This window comes from Staurois parvus, unplaced genomic scaffold (assembly GCF_062004578.1).
Source record: "Staurois parvus isolate SC_StPar_1 unplaced genomic scaffold, SC_StPar_1.0 ptg000415l, whole genome shotgun sequence".
NCBI lineage: Eukaryota > Metazoa > Chordata > Amphibia > Anura > Ranidae > Staurois > Staurois parvus.
Genome location: NW_028318211.1, coordinates 831,732 through 856,625, shown reverse-complemented (window position 1 = coordinate 856,625; position 24,894 = coordinate 831,732). Strand labels below are relative to the sequence as shown.

General features: G+C 45.4%; 1 protein-coding gene across 1 annotated transcript; it reads left to right on the top strand.

Moving 5' to 3' along the window:
* Positions 1-5,840: 5,840 nt before the first annotated feature.
* Positions 5,841-20,845, top strand: LOC149454806 (olfactory receptor 6C74-like). The gene is made up of 3 exons (XM_089686972.1): positions 5,841-6,652; positions 9,225-9,299; positions 20,722-20,845. The coding sequence occupies exons 1-3, from the start codon at positions 5,841-5,843 to the stop codon at positions 20,843-20,845; spliced, it is 1,011 nt and encodes a 336-aa protein (XP_089543098.1).
* Positions 20,846-24,894: the final 4,049 nt, after the last annotated feature.

The window sequence follows — 24,894 nt, the reverse complement described above, 5'->3', positions numbered from 1 at the left end:
GTCCCTGATGCCTTCCCGGAATGGGAATCCAGGCCCCCGGAAGCCGTAACAGTTGAAGAGGAAGAAGAATTTGAGGTGGAATCAATCCTGAAGTGCCGACGAAGGGGGGGCCAGACCCAATTTCTTATCAAGTGGAAGGGCTACGGCCCTGAGGACAATTCTTGGGAACCAGCCCATAATGTCCATGCACCCAGACTTGTCCGGAGGTTTCTTTGTGACCACCCGTGGTGGAGAGATCGGGTGGGCATCTGGAGGTTGCCTGTAGGGGGGGGGGCAATGTCAGGGATCCCCTCGATCCCCGCCGCGATGGTCCCGGCGCAGGCGCAGTGCACCGCCCTGTGCAGGGACACGGGCACTAGGTCCGGGCCGGCCGCAGTGTTCGCGCATGCGCAGTAGAAGCCGCGGCCGCCCGCTGGGCACCAATGGCAGCGCAGGGCGGGATATTTAAATGTCCCTGAGCTGTCATTCCAGTGCCTTCTGGTCTTACCTGTATCCTGTGATTCTGAACCTGTGCCTAAGTAAGTTATTGACCCGGATTGCTTTTGACCTGCTGATTTCTCCTGCCCAGACCCTTGCTTTGCCTGACCTCTCTTTCTGAATGCCCCTCATTAGTTCTGACCTACTGTTGCTGACCTGGCGTGTGGCCCGACGATTCTCTGCCCGCTCCCTTGTACCTTACCGTCCTCTCCGTCACCAACTCGGCCCGTCTGACTTCGCACTTGCTCAGCCATCCATCCATCCCAACGGGGTTACCCGACCTCCTCACATCTGGCTCTCCCTGGTTGGAGCCCCTGGCGAACACCCCTACCACTGACAGGTATGCTCAGTAGTGGCGACCTGGTCCCAGGGTACTCCAAGTCCATCCCCACCATCAGGGGCTCTGGTGAACAAGTACCCTGGGGCTTAGACTCCGCACTCTGGGCACGCCTGACCGGTGGAGTGCTAGTGGTGCCGCTCGGCGGTCCCTCACACTATGGCTTACTTGCAGTTCCTTGAACGCCAAGCAGCGGCGGACAGAGAGGAACGCCAAGCAGCGGCTGACAGAGAAACTGCAGAACGCCAAGCTGAGAGAGAGGTGGTGCAGAGGGAAGCTGATCGTCAACACGAGCTGGAGATGGCGAGACTCCAGCAGCAGCAGCGACTGGGTCAGAACCTCAGGTCCCTAGATCACAGGGACGCCACACTTTCCGTGGGCGCAGCCAAGTTTCCAGTGATGGAAAAAGATAGTGACATTGGCACGTACTTGCTGTCATTTGAAAAAATGTGCCGTCAGTACCATGTGCCCCAAACACAATGGGCTCGGTACCTGACCCCAGGGCTATGAGGCAAGGCGCTGGATGCATTTGTAGAACTGCCAGAGGGGCAGGACGACGACTATGAAGCCTTAAAAGATGCCATCATCCAGAAGTACCAGATGACCCCAGAAGTGTACCGCAAGCGGTTCAGGTCCATGCAGAAGGGACCTGGGGACTCTTACAAGGATGTGGCAAGTCGCTTACGCACCACATTCTGACAGTGGACTAAGGGACTGAAAGCTGATTCCTATGAATCTTTGGAAGATCTCATGATATGAGATCAACTCTTGCACATTTGCCCGGCAGACGTCAGACAGTTCGTCTTGGAGAGGGAGCCAGCATCTACTAAAGCTGCAGCAGATCTGGCAGATACCTTTGTCCATACCCAGGTGTCTGACCCCCGCAAGGCTCCTCCAAACAGCTGGAAAGGGGAAAATTGCCCCTAGCAACCTCTCCTACTTTGGTGAGTCAAGCTTCTCCTCCGCCCACACCTGCAGCGCTTGGAGCCAAGCCATTCCTGCCTGACACCCGCAGATGTTTCACCTGTGGGAAAGCCGGACATCTCAGGACGCAGTGTCCTGAGCAGAAGCAGACAACATTTGGTGAGAAGGTCTGGGGTCTGACGCCGCGATCGTGACGTATTGGTGGTCGTGAGATTGTCGCATGTTGGTGGCGGCTGACCCTGGCTGGGAGGGGCGCTAACTGACCCAGCTGCTATCTGCTGTTGCTAGTGGCAGGAATACAGTGATCAGTGAAAAATTCTATATGCTGACACTGTACTAATGGCACTGGCTGGGTGACGGGGCGATCAAAGGGTTAAAAAAGGAAATCTAAATGTTAAATGTACTAATCTAACGTGTGTGTAAAATGTAGTGCTCTTACTCAGTGCCATGTTCGTTCTTCTCTCCCTGGAGCGACACTGGGGGCAGCGGGGGGTGCGCGCATGCGCAAACACACCTGGAAATAGAAAGTGACGTAAGGGTATGTCGCTTTGCCCAGAGCCGCTGCTCACCTGCAAATTGTGAATGGGCAGCAAGTAGTTAAAAAAAAAATGTATTTGAAATGTATCTCAATATTGTTATTTTTTTTAAACATTATTTTTCTTTTATTTTACTATTTTAAAAAAAAAAACTCATCAGGGATTTTTTTTTTTTTACACTTTGCAATGTAATGTTTGCTTTGAACTGTCATGGATGGGTTAAGTTTATGGCAGTTCAAAATACAGTGATCTGTGATTGGGTGCAGCTGTCACATGGTACAGGGTGCTGTGATTGGTCCCGTGCAGGGGCGGACTGACCATTTGGGAACTCGGGCACTGCTCTTGGGCCCGGGGTCAATAGGGGGCCTCTGAGATGCCTCTGGTACCTTTTTCATAGGCTTTTTTGAGTGTGGTTTGAATGTGGGTGAGAGCACAGGGGCCCCATGATCCCCTGTTGCCCGAGGGGCCCCATGAGTTGTCAGTCCACCCCTGGTCCCGTGTACCATGTGAGAGCTGTGTTCCAATCACAGCTCACCAGGAAGAGAAGCAGAGCTGTTATGAATCATTATGAATCAGATTGATTCATAACAGCTTTGTTCTCATTGTAATCATTTTATCACCAGGTCCTGTTCTCCGGCAGACATAGGGGGGAGAAGGGTTGCGTGCCCGCTCAGGCACGCAGCGTTCCCCCTTTGTTGGTACAACACCAGTGACGTACGGGTATGTTGCTGGTCCTGTAGCTGCCACTCGTTCATATTACATTCCGGACGGGCAGACGGAAAGTGGATATTTAAGGTGAGATTTATTTACAGTGAACAAAAGACAAGCACACACCAACAAGCAGTAAACATAAACTAAAATGAACAAAACAAACAGTGACAAAGTACCTGGACTAATAAACCTAACAAACAAAACAGCTAGCTATATACAATATATACAAACAAGATAAACACAAGGCATGGGAAAACTGGAGGAGAAGGGAGCGCATGGGAAGGGGGAACAAAACTGGGAAAAGGAACAACAAAGGGCAGGGAACAAGGCAGGAGCAAGATTGGGGGGAACAAGGCAGGAGCAAGATCGGGGGACACAAGGTCTGGCAGCAGCAAAATCAGGCTGTCAGACAAGCTAAAGCAAAACACTGACACAAGGTGAACTAGCATACAAGAGGCCTAAAGTATTACTAAACCCATGACTCTGCATTCGTCATATCTGGTCTCCCACAGTACACAGAAAATGGAAATGCAATTATTTTAGTAAACATAAACTGCTAAATACCTTTTTTCCTCAGCAGTTAGAGCAGTCTTGTGACCAGGGGCGGACTGACAACTCATGGGGCCCCAGGGCAATAGGGGATCATGGGGCCTCTGTGTCCTTTCCCAAACTCAAAGCCTATGAAAAAGGTACCAGGGGCATCTCATGGGGCCCCCTACTGACCCTGGGCCCTTGGGCAGTGCCCGAGTTTCCAAATGGTCAGTCCGCCCCTGCTTGTGACTTCTATCAGTGTTCAGCAGAGCACTAGCTAAAGCTTGAAAGAGGAGTTTTCATTCTGCTCTGGCTGTCTTATGATGCTGAATAACCCCTGACCCTCTGTCTGGACAGCACAGAGTTATGACTAAGCACATGTTATTTGTGTGAAACGCGTTACCTTGTCCCTGTCCTTACATTGGAGTTGTGATCTTTATTGTTTTTACATGAAGAATCAATAAACTGACGTTTTATCTGTTACATTCATGAAGTGCAGTCAACTCTCTGATTGGCCCTGTACTGATCACATGCGCCCTCCCAACGAAAAAAAAAACGCTTTAGTAATACTGTACACACTCAATTGAGCATGTGCAGAGTGACTCCTAGAGCTCTGTGCTATCAGCAGATTGATTGGGGATAGTAGTAGGATCAGAGAAGTCCAGGATCAAACAGCCTTTTTACACAATGCGGGGATTAACCCCTTAGGTTCCACAGTGAGTATAATAAGCATGCTATACTGCATATACAGACTGATTTTACTGTTGTGGGTTTAGTAACATTTTAAAGTGGAGTTCCACCCAAAAGGGGAAGTTCCGGTTTAATGCTATGTCCCCCGCTCCCCATTAAGGATTGGCACCTTTGGGGAGCGGGTACCCGAATTTGACAGGTACCCGCTCCCACTTCTGCTGTGAACGCCTAGGCAAGCAGAAGTTGTCCTCCCTTCCCTCCCCATAGTCTTCTGGGACACGTGACAGGTCCCAAAAGACTACGGGGCCATTCACAAAGCGCAGCGCTTCTCGCGCAGTGGTCACCTGGCTGTGAAGCCGCAAGCTGTCACAGTTGGGTGCCCACGCTAAAGATGCTGGCGCCAGGGAGAGAAGACTGCCGGTGAAACCAGCGGTGGTGAGGACTCCGCCGGACCGAGGGTCTGTATTGTAAAAGTCAGCAGCTACAGTTTTTGTAGCTGCTGACTTTTATTTTTTTTTTCGGCTTTAAGTACCCTTCCAGCAGCAGGGTCCAGGTGGAGCTGATTATCAAAAACTGCTGGCCGCCAGGAGACACCTAGTGGTGGACATTGAAATCTATAGCTTTCTGCTCAGCGAACCACAGTGCTACCAGCAGGTGAACCAGGTCCTGACAAAAATGCACCCTACCACTGCTTATAATGCTGGCCTCTAAGCATCTCCTGACTTGCTGTTGGCCCATGTTGACTGTTTAGGTTTGTATCACTGTTCTCTGCCTAACTGCCAAATTGTGCCATTCTTTAATAGCAAGTGCTAATTCTCATGTTCCACTTTATCACGGTTTATTATCTTCTCTTATACTAGTGAGGCTTAATTGACAACAATTTCTTTCACAGTATGGCTGAAAAGTGATATTTGTAGAGTGTGTGAATGATAGAGAGAAAGAGAGTAGTAGTAATAACAGCAGTAGTAGTAGTAGTAATTGTAGTAGATTGGAGCAGAATAAAATTGTTTTATTTAATTTGCACAAGATGATTATATTTCATTTTTGTAATGAGTGGTCATTAATGTTTGCATGAAAAAGGTTTTTTTTGTTAAAATTTTTTACTTTAGTCAAACTTTGTGCATGTATGAGGCAATTCAATTTAATTAAAATAAAGTACATATATTCATTTCACGCAAAGTTTTTTTATTTGATTATTTCTACAGAGGGGGGCCATAGCTTTTATCATAATATTAAAGGGGTCTGTGACTCAAAGGTTAGGAACCACTTTATAAGCTCATACAGACAGGGCTTCCTTTCCTGATGCTTCTTATTATTTTACAGCTGTATACACTTTTCTTTGGGATATTTGACATATTACCCTTTCTTGTCATATTTATTATATATTATATAATGCCATAGGAGTTAATGACACTATATACAGTACATCAATAATAACTATTATTTTATTTTTCTTGCTATACTTATGTTTTATTTTATGTCTTATCATTACAGGATCATCATCACAAGATAGAAACTAAGAATGCAAAATGTATAGTAACCACACTTTAATAGAACGTTTTATTCTCTTAGGTTTCTCCCTTGACAAAAGCACTCAGTTTTTTTTATTTGTCTTCTTTCTAAGTATTTACTCTATGACTTTGATGTCCAACCTGCTCATAATCACCCTGGTGACATTCCAGAGATCACTTCACAAACCAATGTACTGTTTCATTGGAAATTTCTCTTTCCTTGAAATGTGGTACACAACTGTTACTGTTCCCAAGATGCTAACAAACTTAGGTACAGGAAATAAAACTATCTCTACTAGAGACTGCATTTCCCAGTTCTACTTTCTGTTCTTCCTTGGGGCCACACAACATTTTCTATTGACTATAATGGCCTATGATCGATTCTTGGCCATTTGTTACCCACTACGCTACACCACCCTAATGAGTAGATCTATCTGTGGAAAGCTTGTAGCTATGTCTTGGCTTGCTGGCTGCCTATCCATCTCTCTGCCTGCTGTTATGATGACACAGTTAGTGTTCTGTGGTCCAAACACAATAGACCATTTCTTCTGTGACTTCAGTCCTCTACTCCAGTTATCCTGTACAGAAACGTGGCTGAATGAGATCATCTTTTCCGCAGTAGCTTGGACAGTTATTCTTGGATGCTTCACCTTCACATTTATGTCCTATGTTTCTGTGATCATTACTATCTTGAGGATACCTTCTTCTCTTGGCCGCCAAAAGGCATTTTCCACTTGTGCATCTCATCTTGCCGTTGTTGGCATATTTTTTGGAACAGTCATTTTTATGTATATACGTCCAAAAGCAAAGAATTCTTCCCCAGTGGACAAAGTTGTGTCTGTATTTTATTCTGTTATTGTTCCCCTTCTCAACCCTATGATCTATAGCCTGCGAAATAAGGAAATGAAAAATGCACTGTTCAGAGCTATATCCAAGTTAAAAGGAAAATAACTCCTATGACTGTCACGAATATCAATTTTTCTATGAAAAATTACTTCTTTGCAACATAATGGAAAATATTCTGCATATTTCTGCATATCGTATTATGAAAGGAAAATCAGCACATACTGTATATTAGATGGATGTTCCACTGAAGCAGTGGAAAACCTTTAAGTCTGGAGGAGTCCTTTACATTGGGGACTTTTGAACCTTTGGACTTTCACTCTATAGCATCAATGGTCCTGTAGCACAAGGGCTTGAATCAGAACACCAGCCAAAAATAACACAATAAAAATGAATAGCCCATTAAAAATGATTTAATAAAACCAGCTTTTGCTGCAATATTTGTCTTCAATCCAGAGCTTAAGCCAGTACTTTTTTCTGCCAAAAGATGTCTTTAGTTTTATGGCCAGCATCATTTAAACCTCTTCATCTGAGCTCAGGTTATTCTGGACCTGCCCCAGCCTGTAACTGAAAAGTAAAAGGAGAAGCAGTACAGTGATGGGTTTGTTTCTCTAACATTCTGCTTTTTTCATGCTATCAGCATGTTCCTTGTCGGCACATGAACCGTTTGGTTCCTTGTACTACGTCTTTCTCTCACACTCCAGCCCTGCTGTACAGGGACTGGGCAAGGCTGACACTAGGTCAAATTTAGGTAGCTACATTGCTTGCCCTCTAAAAATTAATGTTTTAAAGTGGAACTTTAAAGCTTAAAAAAAATGGGTGTGAAGGAGCAGTTTACTAGAGAAATTTGTAAATGCCAAAGCTGACTGTACTTCTGGGCACGTGCAGGAACGAAGTCACCCCCACCGGGCCAATGAAAGCAGCCAGCGATGGAGACCCAGAAGCCGACCGCCCGAAGATGTCAGCTGCCGGTGGGGACCTCCGAGACATTGCATCGCTGGATCCAAGATAAGTATAGTTCCACTTTATTTGATTACAGAGCTGCATTAATTTGTGTCTTTAATAACTGCCTATAATTCAGCTTTAACTGAGTGGCTTTTGTCTTATTCAGAAAGCTGACACGGGGAACCTTAGAAACCCTCGTTTCAATCTACCAAATGCTACAATTCCAAAAGGTAATACCTCTTCTGTTGTATATAACGGATGGAGGAAACCTAACGAAAGACCGGTATAATTACGATGGTAGGCTGTCTTAAGTCCTTCTTTTTTTTTTTTTTTTTATTGGAATGTTTTTTTGTCTGTAGTTGAAGATAAAGACAGCTCACTTCATCTCAAACTGTACAAAATGTGTAAAACATTTTTTAGTAAACCTCAACCTTATGGAGGATTTGTCTGGAGGTCCTGGCATGTGTTTCGCTTTTTGGATTCCATTTTTAAGGACAGTGTAGTTTCACAGATAACTGAATATTTGTGTGAGGTATATTCTGTAGTACCAAATTGCAAGTATAAATGAGGTACTTTTTTCTAAAAGTAAGTATGGTTTGTGCCATCTGGCCTACATGGGTCTGGTTTTTACATTTACCTATCAATATACAAATGTAGTCAATTAGGAGGCAAGACAAGGAGAGCGGGGTCTGGGTCAATTTGACTCATAGTGAATACATTTTACAATGTAACGTGTCTATGATTTTTTTTTCAAGTTATATTAAAGACAAGTAAAACCAAAAACATGTTATACTTACCTACATTGTGCAATGATTTTGCACAGAGCAGCCCTAATCCTACTCTTTCTGCATTCCCTGCTGCCACTCCTGGCCCTTTCCTCCTGCTGAGTGCCCGCAGAGATTGCTATGGGGGCACCCAAGCAGGCTCATTCCCAAGCCGCTGCCCTGCATGTCCATTTACACACAGAGCCGCAGCTCAGCCCCACCCTACTCACTGGCTGTGATTGAAAGCAGTGGGATCCAATGGCTCCTGTTGCTGTCTCCGCTAATGAGGAGGAAGTGTTCACGGAGAGCAGAGGCTCTTGTGCACATCATTAGATCGCGATGGGGCTCAGATAAGTATTAGGGGGGCTGCACACAAAGTTTTATAACCACTTTAAGTGCACAAAAGTTACTTTCATTGAGCAAATTAAAGCGTTGCTAGCATATTAGCACATTATGAAAGACTTACCTTAGAACCAAGCCCTCCAGCGATGTGCTGACACCACTGACAGGGCTTCCATCTTCACCTGGTCTTCATTCCGGGTTTACGGACTTCGGCTGTTTGACTGGCTGATCCACTTTAAATTAACACAACTCCTCCGACACAATATTTCTTCTACTCCACTTCAGGGGCGGACTGACAACTCATGGGGCCCCCGGGCAATAGGGGATCATGGGGCCCCTGTGTCCTTGCCCAAACTCAAAAAAGCCTATGAAAAAGGTACCAGGGGCATCTGATGGGGCCCCCTACTGACCCCAGGCCCTCGGGCAGTGCCCAAGTTTCCAAATGGTCAGTCCGCCCCTGCTCCACTTTGATCCTCACTTCCTTCCGCAGCAAAGCAATCACAGATCAGATCATATGTAGAAGGTGCACACGCACCCTACCCGCGCCGACATTCGCGACTGTCAATCACCGGGTCCCGGCTGGTGATTGCCGAGCATCTTCGACAGGGAGGAGAACTGTTTGTAAACAAAACAGTTCTCCTCCCTGTCAGCTCGTGCACACTGCTTTGGCTGTGCACAGCACAGCAATGCAAAGCAGTGTGCTTACAGAGAAGCACACGGACACAGCACTATGTAAAACAGTGCACAGTTAACCCTTTGATTGTCCCTCATGTTAATCCCTTCCTGCTCAGTGCCATTAGTACAGTGTCAGTGCTTTTTTTTTTTTTTTTTTTTTTTAGCACTGATCACTATATTGGTGTCACTGGGGATTTCCGTGACACCAAGTCAGTTCCCCCCAGTTTCAGAATGCCCGCCGTAGTCCCGCTATAAGTCGCTGATCGCCACCATTACTAGTAAAAATAAATAAAATCCCAGTATATATATATACTGCCATTTGTAAACGCTATAACTTTCATGTAAACCAATTAATTTACATGTATTGGGATTTTTTTTTTAGCAAATACATGTAGCAGAATACATTTTGGCCTAAATTTATGCCGAAATTTGATTTTTTTAATTTTTTTTAATGAACATGTTTAATAGCAAATCGTTAAAAATATTGTTTTTTTCCTCAAAATTGTCAGTCTTTTTTTTAGCGCAAAAAATAAAAACACACAGGCGATCAAGTACCACCAAAAGAAAGCTCAATTCGTGGGAAAAAAAAGGACAAATTTCATTTGGATGAAGCATTTTATGACTATGCAATTGTCAGTTAAAGCGCCGTAATGCAAAAAAATGGCCTGGTCGGGAAGGGGGGTAAATCCTCAAAAGTCCTACCAGGCCTAAAGTCTTTTTGTTTTTTGTTAATAAAAATTTTAATTGAAAAAAAATGTCAGTCCTGCTGCAGCATGATATTTAAAGGAATTTTTCTTTTTCTTTTTTTGTTACTTAAAAATGACTGCCCCTTTTAAAAATGTTACTTTTTGAAAAAAAAATTTTCATCGATTCATGTCCCTCAGGGCAGTATCTGAGTCCCCATACCCCTTTTATGGCCAAAAACTTGCATATAAGCCTTCAAAATAGGCACTTTTGAATTTACAAGTTTGGTCCCATAAACTTGCATTTTGTTCGAAGTTCGCAGTCCAACTTTCTTTAGGTTTGAATGTTTGACAGCAAACCGAACACTAGGCCCAGAGTAGGCCCATCACTAGGCCCAGAGCACAAATCCAGATGCAGTTGCGTCAATCCAAAAAATGTTTAAAAGCGGAATAAGACGTGACACCTGTTGTTGTGTTTTTTTTTGTTTGTTTTTTTTCTTTGTCCTTCCTGTCCTGGCCAACCTGTCCTCTGCATCAAGGCCATTTTCTGTCCCTACCACACCGTAGTGGACTTTTACTCTAGGGTACAGCACGCTTTCTAAAGATGTTAGATAGTCAGGAAACTATCACCTTTTGAGAGACCCTAAAATCAAATACTTGAAAGGTTATTTTTCTGAAAGGTTAATGTTACAAAAACAGTTTAAAAAAGTAAAATAGGGTGCTGCTCTCAGAATACACGTCAGTGCCTGCAGTGCTGTAGAGGGAGAAAAAAAATGTGTATACCTAAGCATTAGGAGCATGGGTTGGTCAGTCGGTAGTAGCTACTATGCTTTTGCTTATTTGTGGCAGAGATTTCTTCATCCACAGCAGGGGTAGTTAATCCTGGGAATTACCAATTGCCTCCCTGGCGATCAAGAAATAATTTTTTCCCCCAACTGGAGTGAACTGGATTATGCTTTATTGGGGTATTTGTTTTGCCTTCCTCTTTATCAACTGTGAGTATAGATTGTATGCACATGGGAGTTTCCAATATCTCTTTCTTGTTGGTTGAACTAGATGGACTAGTGTTTTTTTTATGCTATGTAACATCAATCACTGTGAATGGAGTAATCTGTTCTTTTTTTCTTATGCCCAGGATTAGGAGTTTGGGGTGATCTGCAGGCGGTAGCTCCTATGCCTTAGCATGTACTTTTTTCACTTTTTTCTGGTAGAGATTTCTTCATCTACCGTATTTTTCACTCCATAAGACGCACCATACCCTAAGACGCGCCTAGGTTTTAGAGGAGAAAAACAAGAAAAAAAATATTCTGAACCAATGGACTGCAGACACAGTACAGGAGACGACCAGAGACTGCGGACACAGTACAGGAGACGACCAGAGACTGCGGACACAGTACAGGAGATGACCAGAGACTGCGGACACAGTACAGGAGATGGACCAGAGACTGCAGACAGTACAGGAGATGACCAAGAGACTGCAGACAGTACAGGAGATGACCAAGAGACTGCGGACCTTTGGGGAGAGAGGGGGAGCGGATACCTGAATTTGACAGGTACCCGCTCCCACTTCCACGGAGTTGTGCTCCCTTTAGTGCGGGCACCCGGCACTGTGCGTGCGCGAGAAGCGCTGTGCTTTGTGAATGGCCCAGTATCTTCTGGGACCTGTCATGTGTCCCAGAAGACGCCGGGTGCCCACACTAAACATGCCGGCGTGGGAAGACTGCACAGTGCTGGACCGAGGAACAGGTAAAGTTCTGCTGCACAGAAGAGTTGAGTGGCTGGCCCGGAATTCTGACACGGTAGTGGTGGTGGAAATACCGGACCAGCCGCTCCATATTTACTCCATAAGATGCACTGACATTTTCCCCCCTTTTTTGGGGGGAAAAAAGTGTGTCTTATGGAGCAAAAAATATGGTACATTGATCGATGTGAATGGAGGAATCTTTTAGGTTCTTTTTTTTGTGCAGGTGTTAAATGGCACAGGTCGCTTAGACAGCCAGGCACCTTGCTCAGAGAGGTGTTTTATAGCTCTGGGCTCCCTGCTGTGCTCTAGCCTGCCTGTGACCCTTCCAACACACATATGTCCCTGTGGATTAACAGAGAGGAAAGGGGGAAAAATGAGGGACAACCTTGGAGATTCTTAACAAAATGGAGGACTGCGTCAGTCTCTGGTGTGCACATTTGCGACACCTCCCCCTCAGGTGGTTGCATGGGAGGGAACTACAATTTCCCTCCTGACGCAACCGACTTCTGCCCAGAGGTTCACCTTGGGTCGCCCTGGTACCGCTGCACTGTGGAAGAACCAAATTCGGTCCGAAAAGGAATCTTGTGCCGACCAAGTGAGTGGTCACGGGTGAGCCCCAGTCGGCTGTGGCTATCTGAATATCGTGGCGACTGCCGGGGTGCCCACCTGTTCACAAAACACTTCAGCTCAGGGGTGTCATCTGCTAACATATTGATATGTAGCTTCTTGTCGAGGTAGAGAAGGAGATTTCCCTCTCCCATCTCCTTCCTCAAGCCTAGGACTACATCTGGCTCGAAGGTAGTGGCACCTGTGTGCACCGGAATCGGACAGGTGAATTCTGGAACTTGCCTCCCAGATGTGTCCACAGGTACCTTCATCCAAGATGAACAGTCCTCTTTACTTGCTAGCATCCAGGACACCACTTCCTCCAGTTTCCTGTCTGCTAGGTCAGTCACAGGTCCAGCTGAGCCATGATAGTTGCACCCAGGCGTCTTACCGTAGCCAGCTGCACCCACGACTGACGTAACCTGCTTTTTGGCCTGGGGAGCAGACCAGGCCACAACTGCCTCAGCCTCCCCATGCTCAGACCTCTGGGGGTCTCTTCCTACCGTTGGTTCCCAAAGCTGAACCACTGACATGCCCCTCTGACAGTTACCTTTCTCGACTGTCAGACTAGGCACGGGCGGTTGGTTCCTGACTAGTGACAGGGGCCCCGAGTTGCTCTTCCCAGACAGGGACGAACACTGCAAGGCCCCTAAAGTAGGCAACTATACCCAATTCCACTCCGTATTGCAGGTTATCCCTGACCCCTGGGGAGGTGGTTGGGGGGTTCTCAACCCCAACTAGCTTTCCCGTGAATTCAGGAAAGCCAGATGGGGTAGTGAAGGCTGACTCGTCCTGAGCCTCCTGGGTTAGAGATGGTGGCTCATACCCCCTGCTCAGGTCCATGATGGTTAAACAGCAGGCACCTTCCGGATGCTTCATTACCTCATGGCCCCCCGGCCATGGGGTGTGCCACACCCACAGGGCTGGCGCTCAGTTATCCCAGGTACTCAAAAAGCCTGGTCATCGGATCCTGTTTGGGGATCGAGACTATCGGGGATGCCCAGACTCGAGCTGACCCCTGGATTCCTGACTGCGCCATTCCCTCTGTCTCTTTGGCCCATTCAGCCTGCACCTCCTGGGAGAGGATGTTGGCGGAATGCAGGAGGGAGGCAGACATTCTGCCGTCTAACTCCTGAACCACACGGTGAGCTCTCCCCGGGTTCTCCTGAATCCAGACACTATCTATCAGAGGCATTGCCAGCAGCTTCGGGACCTGAGTGGCAAGGAAAGGTGATTGGAGCTGAGGATCGCAGCCCTCTCTCTGAAATCCGAGCATCAACCCCAATAAGGCCCCTTGCACTCCCAATCCAAGTGTGCTGTCCCTGCCTAGGACACTTTTGTCTGCCTAATGACACACCAATAAGGTCAGATCAGATGACATGCTTTCAGGCTTCCAACCCCCTACGGATAGGCCATTCTTCCTGTCAGGCCTGTGTTTACTCTTCCCAGCAGGGAAGTTCACATCTAGCCAGAGGCTGAAATCCCTGTGTGAATGGTTTTCCAGTGCTTGCCTGCATGTGGGACTACAAGGCCCAGCCAGCTGTTTACCCTCCTCAGCAGGGAAGCCCTCAGCTAGCTGACCTCTGAAGTTCCTTTTGTGGGTTGCTTTTCAGTGCTGCCTTATGCGTGGAACTACAAGTCCCAGCTGGCTGCCCAGTACCATGCAAGGCCAATGGCTGGGCACTTATCAAGGCATAATCTTCTGAGGCTGGGCAAGGGACAGGCCTATCCAGACCATCCCTTTGCTCAGCCCCCAGAGATTGTACTTCTGCCCCTTCACAGCACTGTGGTTGACCCCCAACAATGAAAATGCATAATTTGTTTCATCATGAATATCATAACCATCATTAGCATTACCAACATTACTGATATTCTCATCATCGTCATCATTATCAACAGTTACATTTATCATATCAATGACACATGAGTTCGATACCTCCCCAGGCAAGGGGCTTTCTTCTCGTTCTCCAGCTAATGGAGAATCTTGTAGCCCCACTCCATTCCCAGCCCCCTCCCTCTGCCCATCCACAGGTTGCCCAGACATTACCCCAATATCTGCACACAGTACCTTGGCATGTCCAGAGAGTTTCAGGGGGCCCTTCCGGGTATTCTCGTCAGGGGCATAATTGGAAACGAGTGCCTAGATCAGCACCCAACAAAACAGGTGTGGGAATTTCAGCCGAGACCCCCACCTCCCTCATCCCCCTTCCCGCACCCCAATCTATGAATACCTTGGCACAGGGTATGCGTGAACAGGTCCCCCCAACTCCTGTGAGGGTAAGGAACTTTCCTGGGATGAGGTTCCTTTGCTCAATCACCTCTGACCGGATCAAGGTGACTTCTGCCCCGGTGTCCCGAAAACCAGTTACAGACCAGTTGCCCACAGTGACTGGCTGAAAGTTGGCGGGGGTTACCCGCATCTTCCTGCGGACGAACAGCACGGAAGAAGAGTTGCTGGCCAGATGATGTCGTCTGCTTCTGCTCAGGACACTGAGTCCTGAGATGTCCAGCTTTCCCACAGGTAAAACATCTGCGGTTGTTGGGTAGGGATGGCTTGGCTCCAAGCGCTGCAGGTGTGGGCAGAGGGGAAGCTTGACTTACTGGCGTAGGAGAGGTTGCTAGGGGCGATTTCCCTCATTTCCAGCCGCTCGGAGGAGCCTTGCGATGGTCAGACACTCGTGTGTGGACGAAGGTATCTGCCAAATTGGCCGCAGCTTTAGTAGATGCTGGCTCTCTCTCCAGGACAAACTGTCTGACGTCAGCCTGGCAGATGTGTAGAAGTTGATCTCGTATCATGAGATCTTCCAAAGACAAGTAGGAGTCAGCTTTCAGTCCCTTAGTCCACTGTCGGAATGTGGTGCGTAAGCGACTCGCCACATCCGTGTAAGAGTCCCCAGGTCCCTTCTGCATGGACCTGAACCGCTTGCGGTACACTTCTGGGGTCATCTGGTACTTCCGGATGATGGCATCTTTTAAAGCTTCATAATCGTCGTCCTGCCCCTCTGGCATTTCAACAAATGCATCCAGGGCCTTGCCTCGTAGCCCTGGTGTCAGGTACCAAGCCCATTGAGTTGAGGTGCACATGGTAATGACGGCACGTTTTTTCAAATGACAGTAAGTATGTGTCAATGTCACTATCTTTTTCCATCACTGGAAACTTGGCTGCTGGGCCCACGGCCAGAGAGGCGTCCCTGTGCTCTAGGGACCCGAGGTTCTGAACCTGTCGCTGCTGGAGTCTCGCCATCTCCAGCTCGTGCCGACGATCAGCTTCCCTCTGCGCCTGGCGTTCCTCTCTGTCAGCCGCTGCTTGGCATTCCGCAGCCTCTCTGTCAGCCGCTTTCTCAGCCTGGCGGTCAAGGAGCTGTAAGTATGCCATAGGATCTGTCTCCATGATGCGTTTCAGGGCTTCCTGCATCTGAGGAGAGTCTCTGCTGGTTACAGGCACTCCGATGCTGGCCCGCTCAGGCGTTGGTGTGACGATACCATTCGGTGATCCTCCAGTGTCAGTCTCTGTATACCCATCCTGCGAGGCTGTCTCTGAGCCACTGGGAACGTAGGTAGCGGGAACCCCGTCATGCTGAAGTACCCCCGAGTTCTGATCTACTCGGCTATCATGCTCCTGTAGATCCCGAATCAAATCTTCACGGGTTTTGCGACCGACGTCCATTTCCTGTGAGGCACATTCTGCACTCAAATCACTTTTGCTCATTTGCTTGTATTCTGCGTCACCAGGCATAATTGCAAGCAAAGATAGAATAGAAAGTAGAAAAAGGAAGGAGCTGTTACTATATGTATGTCTCTCTCTCGCTCTCTCATATATATATATATATATATATATATATATATATATTTTGCACTGCTTGTTTCTAAGAACTGTCTCCACAAAGGTTACAATCCTTCAGTGCAGAGCCAATTTTTTAACACTGCAATGAAGCTCTTAATGCAACTATCCCACGTACGCTGCCAGCCAATCTGTCACAATCGTGGCGTCAGACCCCAGCCCTTCTCGCCAAACTCATGACCGAAGGACTAGCCGATCTAAAAACACGATGTCACGTGCGTAACAATGCCACACCCAGCTGCACCCTGCACAACAATTTTCCAGCTAATTGGACCACAATCGATGTACCGGCAGCCTGAGCGATTGTTACTGGGTCAGGTTAATTACGCAATTAACCCTTCACACTGCCACCACCTCCTTTTTGTACAGAGAAAGAGGAAACTCGATGATATCAGTTATAACACTATAATGGTTGAGGTAATCGTCTGTATAACACGGTTATACAGAGGGTTAAACAAACACAGTAGCGTTCTCTTTAGAGAGAAGCTATAGAAACAGTTCAACACTTTCAGAAGGAAAGATTTATTACTAAAAGGTCAAACGGGTGCAATAAAAATATTTACAGAAAAGATGTAACTAAGATTATATATATAAACATACAGAGACCAACAGCACAGAAAAGAGATATCAGAGAGAGGTGAAAGGGTTAAGGTACTTGCCAAAGTCCTGGGTTAGCAGATCCAAGTTTCAGAGCAAAAGGGCACGGGTCTACCCAGTTGGTATTGATGTTAAAATGTGAGACGTCTTCAACTTAACTCTCTTAGACCTGACAGCCCAATTTGTAGTTCCCCAGCAGGGGGTGTCTCTGAAGTCAAGGACCAATACCCCGTTTAGGGCATGGAGGTCTGGGTGTAGCCCTAAACTAGAACCAAAATAACTCATATATTTTGGCCCATAACTTTCCATCTGCACAAGTGACATTCCACCCACGGGTAGATTATTATGCAGACACGTCTGAGGATTGATTAGATATGAATTATGAAATTATACACTGAACGGTTCACAAGCTCTATTTTTCGGCTTTCCTATGTATTTGAGACAAGGCGAGTGACCCATCAAATTGTTTGTCTTCTCTTAGCCAATCTGATGATATGTCTGGTTTTTATGTAAGTCTCTCATAATCCAAGATAAGAGACATAGGGGAAAAATGGATTTTGAAAAGTGTTTATCTGATTCGTACTTTGTTGGAATGCCTTGAACTCCTGGGAAGGCTCTGTTATCTTTTTACGAGGTGTTAAATGGCACAGGTCGCTTAGACAGCCAGGCACCTTACTCAGAGAGGTGTTTTATAGCTCTGGGCTCCCTGCTGTGCTCTAGCCTGCCTGTGACCCTTCCAACACACATGTCCCTGTGGATTAACAGAGAGGAAAAGGGGAAAAATGAGGGACAACATGGATATTCTTAACAAAATGGAGGACTGCGTCAGTCACTGGTACGCACATTTGCAACACTCATCTCCTGGGTAGTAAAATATTATCCCTCCGAAGGGCCTGGGTACAACAGGCTTTTCATGCTACATATTCTAGTTATGCGAGAGGAGTTTCCATACTCTTGAATAAATACTTACAGTGTACTGCAGTGCAGGTATGTTTAGACCCTGGAATCAGCTTTATTATGTTAATCCTGGAAATTGGTAATGTGAAATATGCTTTTGTCAATGTTTATTTGCCACTGCCTTTCTCTGCTGAGATATTATATAAGATACAGGAACGGTTGGCCCTGATACAGGTCTCTGAGGTGATTATTGCTGGTGACTTTAATACGGTACTTGACGTCTCTTTGGACTCCTCGAATCCTAGGAGGACCGTTTGTCTGGATTTGGAGATATGGTCCCAAGCCTTTGGTTTGAATGAGCTATGGAGACTTCAACATCCTGGGTTATGTTACTACTCATGTTTCTCAGCTACTCATCGGTCGGCCTCTGGCATTGATCTGGCATTTGGCTCTCGTTCATTGTCCAGGTTGGTGCAGAGGGCCGCTTACTTACCGGTAGGTATCTCTGATCATTCTCCACTAGAGTTAACATTGCAGTTGGGAGGCGGGAGCCACCCGGGCTGTTGGAAACTGGATCCTAAATGTATCCGCAGCACCAGGGTACAGGAGTTATTGTCTGGGTCCTGCTGTCAGTTTTGGGAAATTAATGCTCAGTCTACCTCTCCTCTCTTAGTTTGGGATGCCTTTAAAGCTTATACATGAGTGCAATATATCTCGGCCATTAAAACAGCAAGGAAGGATTTCGCCAGTACCACCTCTGTGTTGGAACTTAATGTTGCTAATATGGTTTCTACATTCACTGGCTCCCCTACTGAGGACAATTATGCCGGGTTGACTGCGGCACACAAGAAGCTGGAACTTCATTTCACGTCCCTGTCCCATGCGGACGCAGCCCTTCTTGCGGGCAGATTGTTTGAATCTGGTGATAAGAATTGGCAAGTTTAGTGGCTGAATCTCATCAACAGACCATAATTCCCCAACTTTTGTCCTCCACGGACGATCTCCTTCTAGAGCATTCCCTGATCCTGCAGGAATTTAGAAGTTATTTTCAGTCTCTTTATAGTCCTCGCCCCCCTGTGGTTTTGGAGGATAGATTGGAGCCTCTCCTTGCCGCGTTTGTCAGATGAGGATGTGGCTGAACATGACAAAGATATCACTATTTCAGAGATTGAGGCAGCTATTCGCTTATTCTCGCCCAGTAAAACCCCCGGACCAGATGGATTACCTGGAGACTGGTATAAATTATATATTTCAGATTTGGCACGACATGTTTATGATCTTTTCAGGGAAAGCTTGGCCCAGGGTGTCCTCCCCCCCTCTATGCATCAGGCCCACAATGTTTTGATACCAAAACCTGGTAAGGATCCTTTACATTTCTCCTCCTATAGATCCATATCCTTATTGAATTATGATTTAAAAATCCTGACAAATTTTAGCATAAAGGTTGAGGAAACTCTTTCCTTCTCTCCTAAGTATAGATCAGACTGGATTTATTCCTGGAAAATCTACTGATATTAATTTGCGACGCGTTTTGTCACATATTCAATTCCCTTCGGTGGAGTCATCCTCCCGGGTGATGGTCATGCTTGACGTTGAAAAGGTGTTTGACTCTGTTGACTGGGCTTATATGAATAAAGTGTTAGAACTGATGGGTTTTGGCCAACATTTTAGTTCCTGACCCTCAGGCCCAGATCAAGTTGGGTGGCGACCTTTCTGACCCTTTCCTTGTGGGTAGGGGGACGAGACAGGGATGTCCTCTCTCACCTGCCCTTTTTGCGTTAGTTATGGAACCCTTGGCTCAGGCCTTGCGGATGTCCCCCGAGGTTCGGGGCATTCAGTTGGGCTCTGTTACAGAGAAAGTTGCTCTATATGCAGATGATATGGTATTGTTTCTTCATGATCTGGGTCCTTCCCTTAAGGTGGCCTTGGCCTTGATTTCTGTTTTTCGCCATTATCATGATTAAAGATTAACTGGGAAAAATCTCAAATTCTCCCTATAGACCAGAGTGATAAAACTTTGCTTCATCCTGACATTCCCTTGCAGTGCACCTCCACGGTGAAATATTTGGGTATTGTTGTTTCTTCGAATCCCCTAGATTTCTGTAGGCTCAATTTCTTGCCGTTTACTCTTGAGGGTGAAGCAATGTATGACATCATGGACTAATCTTCCACTCTCCCTCAGTGGTAGGATTAATTTAGCCAAAATTAAACTCCTTCCCTCCTTCCTCTATGTACTTCGACATATTCTGGTCTGCATCCCAAGGAAATATTTAAAACAATTTGATGCTGCAGTAGTCTATTTCCTTTGGGGTTTGAGGCAGCCTAGATTTAAACTGAAGGTGCTGCAGAGACCCTGGACTGAGAAGGGGCTGTCCTGTCCTGACCTATACTCCTATTATCTTGCAGTGATGCTTTCTCATGCGCACAAATGGATTGTGGTTGCTGAGACCAATGCTGCTGTGGTGTTGGAGGCAGCCTTCATGGGTTCCTATGAGGCCCTCTGTAACCTGTTATATAGGGGAGAGCGGTTCTTAGGGCCTGGCTGTTGCATTTTCCTTTAGAGTCTCGAATTTGGTCACCCCATACTCCGTTATGGCTGAATCCCTCTTTAAAATCATTCTTTCTTTTCCCTGACCCTCAGGTCTGGGCATTGAAAAATGTTAGGTACTTGAAGCAGATCTGTGATGGTGGTATGCTCAGAACATTTGATTCCTTAAAAGCCCAATTTGCCCTTCCCGACTCCTTTTTTTTTTTTTTTTTTTTTTTGATACATTCAACTACGTCATGCTTTTCATCTAAAATTTCAGGGTGGTCCACTACAGTTTTTGGAGATAGGGTGTGAGTCTATACTGCGGGATGAGTCCTTGAGGAAACCCCTCTCCTCTATTTATAAAGCCTTCGGCCGTCGGTCCATATTGGCCTTGAACATCTTTTTGCGCAATGGCGCGTGGAAGTGCCTGATTTAGACTCTGGGGACATATAGGAGCATTCTGTGCAGCAACTGGTTTCTACTCATGACCGATTGATTCAGTTTAAGATTCTGCACAGAATATATTACACCCCTCAGAGGCTGCGACGGATTTTCCCAGCGCACCCTTCTGGTTGTTAGCGTTGCCCTGAGGATCCTGCTACAGTTTGCATATCTTCTGGAGCTGCCCGGTTATCCAGAGATACTGGACAGATGTAGTTGACAGTATATTTTATTTATTTATTTCAGGTACTTATATAGCGCCGTCAATTTATGCAGTGCTTTACATACATATATTGTACATTCACATCAGTCCCTAACTCTCAAGGAGCATACAATCTAAAGTAGCCTCTATAACCACGGTTTCTGTACCATTATCTATTGAGGTTTGTCTGTTGGGTTCGGTTCAGGCCTTGGCTGTCTCTCGCACCATGAGAACCTTGATTGGTTTCTTGCTTTTTTATGCCCACAAAGCGATACTGTTAAAGTGGAAGTCCCCTCATGCTCCCACATCAAGTTTCTGGAAACATCTGGTCAATACAGTTCTCCCTCTATATAAATACACTTATGAATCCAGGGGGTGTCCTGCTAAATGTACGAAGGTGTGGCATATCTGTGTTGACTTTTCTGAGTCGGTCCCTTCTAGCCTTGATTAGGATCAAGTGGTGGTTCTCTACCTCTAGCACAAAAACCCTTTCCCTTTTTTTTTTGTTTTTTGTTGTTTTTCCTTGTTTGTTCCTTGGTGGGGGTTGTCTGTGCTCTCCTTCTGTGGGAATTGCCTTCTGCCATATATAAGCCCTGTGATTTCATTGAGTGCTGTTGTCGTTTGTTTGTTGTGGTTTACCCTATTTGTGTGTTATGTTTTTCCTCTATTTGTTTGCTTTTGTTATTATTATTGTGATTTAATCAAGCCTGGGTATGCCTAATAGGCTTTGTTTTGTATTCTCTACTTTATAACTCAATAAAGAGAATTTTCAAAAAGAAATGTGATAGGCAATCAAAGTAAAAGCTGCGTAAATTCCACTATGCATACCATAGTTTGTAGATGCTATAACTTTGACACAAACCAAATGATATACACTTATTGGGATCTTATTTTACCAAAAAAAGTAGCAGAATACATTTTGGTCTAAATTTATGAAGAAATGTGATTTTATTGGATATGTTTTATTACAGAAATTAGAAAATACTGGGGTTTTTTTTTTTTTCAAAATAGTCTGGTGATCAAATACCACCAAAAAAAGCTCTCTTTGTGTGAAAAAAGGATAAAAATTTAATTTGGGTACAGTGTTGCCTGGCCAAGCAATTTGTTAGTTAAAGCAGTGCAGTGCTGAATAGCAAAGAATGGGCATGAAGGGAGTAAAACCTTCTGGAGGTCAAGTGGTTAAAATAACCCATTTTGCTGATTTACAGATTTGTGAATAGGAGTCATGCCAGCAGAGATGTAGAATAATTGATCAAAATAATGGAGTGCCTTAGATATCATGATTTTCTTAACCAGGGGCTCCAATGGCAAAATTGGGCAGTAAGGTCCAGTGTACAGTGGTATGTTTTAAATGCTGAGATTTAGATAAAGTGAACCTGGGAGCACAGAAATAGAATATAAGAAATAATATCGTAAACTAGTTCTCAAAAGATGCAGGCTCCAGGGCAATCAGCTTGTAGGCCTACTACTAATTATTTTATGCTGCTGGAGGGATGGCGTTAACATTGTGCTGCAGCTTCCCAGCTCTTTATTTTGGTGGGTCTGACCCACTTGTGCTGTAATATATAAAAAGGGACAGAGGTTCTCATCCACATGTTCAAGTCCTGAGTCTAGTCTTGCTCTCAGCTCTTTGCTAGTTCCTGTCTGTCCTGCCGAATCTGGAGTTTTTGCTGATGTTCTCCTGGCTTTAGGAACCTTCTCCAATGTAGGGGGCCTCCCCAAGAATAGTGCTGTGCTGCCCCTTAGTGACCAAAAAAAAATACACTTAATTAACACCCTCTTGAGACTCAAACCCAATGTTTAATAGAATAAATCTGTGAAACAAATAAAGTTAATAGTAAATTAAAAAAAAAAACTGGCTGAGCCACTAAATCCAAATGATATGTGAAACATATCAAAAATAAATCAAAATCAAGTTGCAATAAACACCTGGCCAACCTACAATAAACACCCGGCTGAGCTGAAGTATAAAAAAACAGAAAAGCAGTAAAATATGTGAAACATATATCAGAAATATAACACAATCACAATAGCAGTAAACACATGGCTGAGCTGTAATAAACATCTGACTGACCTGAAGCATAAAGTGTGAAAATCAACAAAAACACAGTATAAAATGATTGTAAAACAAATGCTCAGCTGAGCAATGAGCCCCCCAATGGAATAAATTTGTGATGAATCAAGTAAATGTTCAACTGGGCTAGATATTCACGAAAAGCCCGTAAAAGGAAATAAAAAAAAAAAAAAAAAGGGATAAGCAGCTCTACTGAATATATACAAAAAAAACAGATAAATGATGAAAGATAACACTTAATAAAGTGCAAAATGCAGTCCGTGATATAACAGTCTCTTTCTTCCAACATTTAAAGTAATGCAACAGGTGTGCAAATCTATGGTGCTCCTCCACCTTCAGGCATGCACGCTCACCTTAACAGCTGAGTCATAGAAAATATAGGTCATCGTGCACTCAATATGAATCCTACTGGATCCTCTGCTTCAACAGGTCTCTCCAGGCACTCTCAGGAACAATCATCCCCACTCTGATGGATAGGTGCTCAAAAGATAAGGAACAAGGAACTCCAAAAATTTTTGCCAAAAAATAAAATCATGATCCCTGAAGAAGCCTCGTGACTTGCGGTGTAACGTGTAGGATGGAAGCTTGTGATGTCTTTTCTGGTGCATGCAGGAGCTGCCATCTGTGTTCATCTTGTTTTTCCTTTAAATGCTTGTTATAGGTTCTGTGAACCTTGTATCTGAGTGGCATTTTTTTATAAATTTTTATGGTAATAATGTCTTACTACACTATAAGAAGTTCCTTGTTTCTGGAAGCTAGAACAAGCAGCCTGTTGTGAAGCGTGTACCTGTGACAGGTGGGGTGTCCTGCAGAAGTGAAGGGGCTGTTGTTGACACTCTCTCCCAAAGCCGTCCAACTCCCATAGCAACAGGAGAAGATCAGCACTGCAGAGGTCCTCAGCTTAGCCACTAGGTATGAAGAGTAAGAGTTAATGAAGAGCATGCATGGAGTCCCCACTAGGTGCTTGGCAGGACCCCATTCTGCTACTGGGAGTGACTTAGCAGAGATACACTGGACAGGCTGAGTTGGCATTGGCTCAGTGTATCTCTCCAAAAGGCAAACCGTTACATTGGAAAATGTGCATGGACATGAGGACAAGAAAGTTAACTGAAGTCCAATTTATTGTTCAGTGTACACCGTGTACAGCCATCCCTAAAGGTGGAATCGGGCGGACTGACAAATCATGAGGCCCCTGTGTCCTTGCCCACACTCAAATAACACCCAAAAAAGCCTATAAAAAAGGTACCAGGGGCATTTCATGGGGCCTCCTTCTGACCCCGGGCCCTCGGGCAGTGCCCAAGTGCTCGAATGGTCAGTCCGCCCCTGGATGGGATTAAGATTGAGTTATCCCTGAAAGGGACCCCTGTCTTCTCTCAGGGCATTGGTGAGCTTGGCACAGTAAAGGTACCCCATGTGTAATGTGAGTGACCCTGTTCAAGGTGCCTAGCAAAGCCCAGAAGAACCCATCCCAAGACAGACCTCTCATGTGACGCACAGTTGGCACCCAATTAGGAGGGGAACATGGAGAAAATGTCATCCACCAGCTCCACCTACAAGACTGATCTTATTCAACAACCCAGCATGTCACTGATCCTAAAGCCTATGTTTAGCCTAAATTACAAACATAAAAATCAGCAAAATGGGCGTAACCTACATTTAGTATAATGTACTGATTCCTCTTGGATTAGGAACATTTTTTGCCTTTCCTACCACCCCCACCCCTGCCATCTTCCAGTATGCTGTGTGTTAAGCACTTCCAGTCCGGGCACTTTTATCCCCTTCCTGTCCAGGCCAATTTTCTGCTTTCAGCACTATCACACTTTGAATGACAATTGCACGGTCATGCTGTACCCATATGAATTTAATTTTTTTGAGACAGATAAAACTTTATTTTGGTGGTATTTACCACTGGGATTTTTTTTTTTTTTGCTATGTAAATGAAAAAGTCCAAAAATTTTGAAAAAAAGTTTGTGTTATAAAATCTTGCAAATAA

What these genes read in the sequence shown, in the direction of transcription:
- LOC149454806 (XM_089686972.1), top strand. Translation starts at nt 5,841, where the DNA reads ATGACTTTGATGTCCAACCTGCTCATAATCACCCTGGTGACATTCCAG. An exon ending in CTGTTCAGAGCTATATCCAA is followed by an intron (nt 6,653 to 9,224) that starts GTTAAAAGGAAA and finishes GACAGGGAGGAG; the next exon opens with AACTGTTTGTAAACAAAACA. An exon ending in GCTGTGCACAGCACAGCAAT is followed by an intron (nt 9,300 to 20,721) that starts GCAAAGCAGTGT and finishes TACACCCCTCAG; the next exon opens with AGGCTGCGACGGATTTTCCC.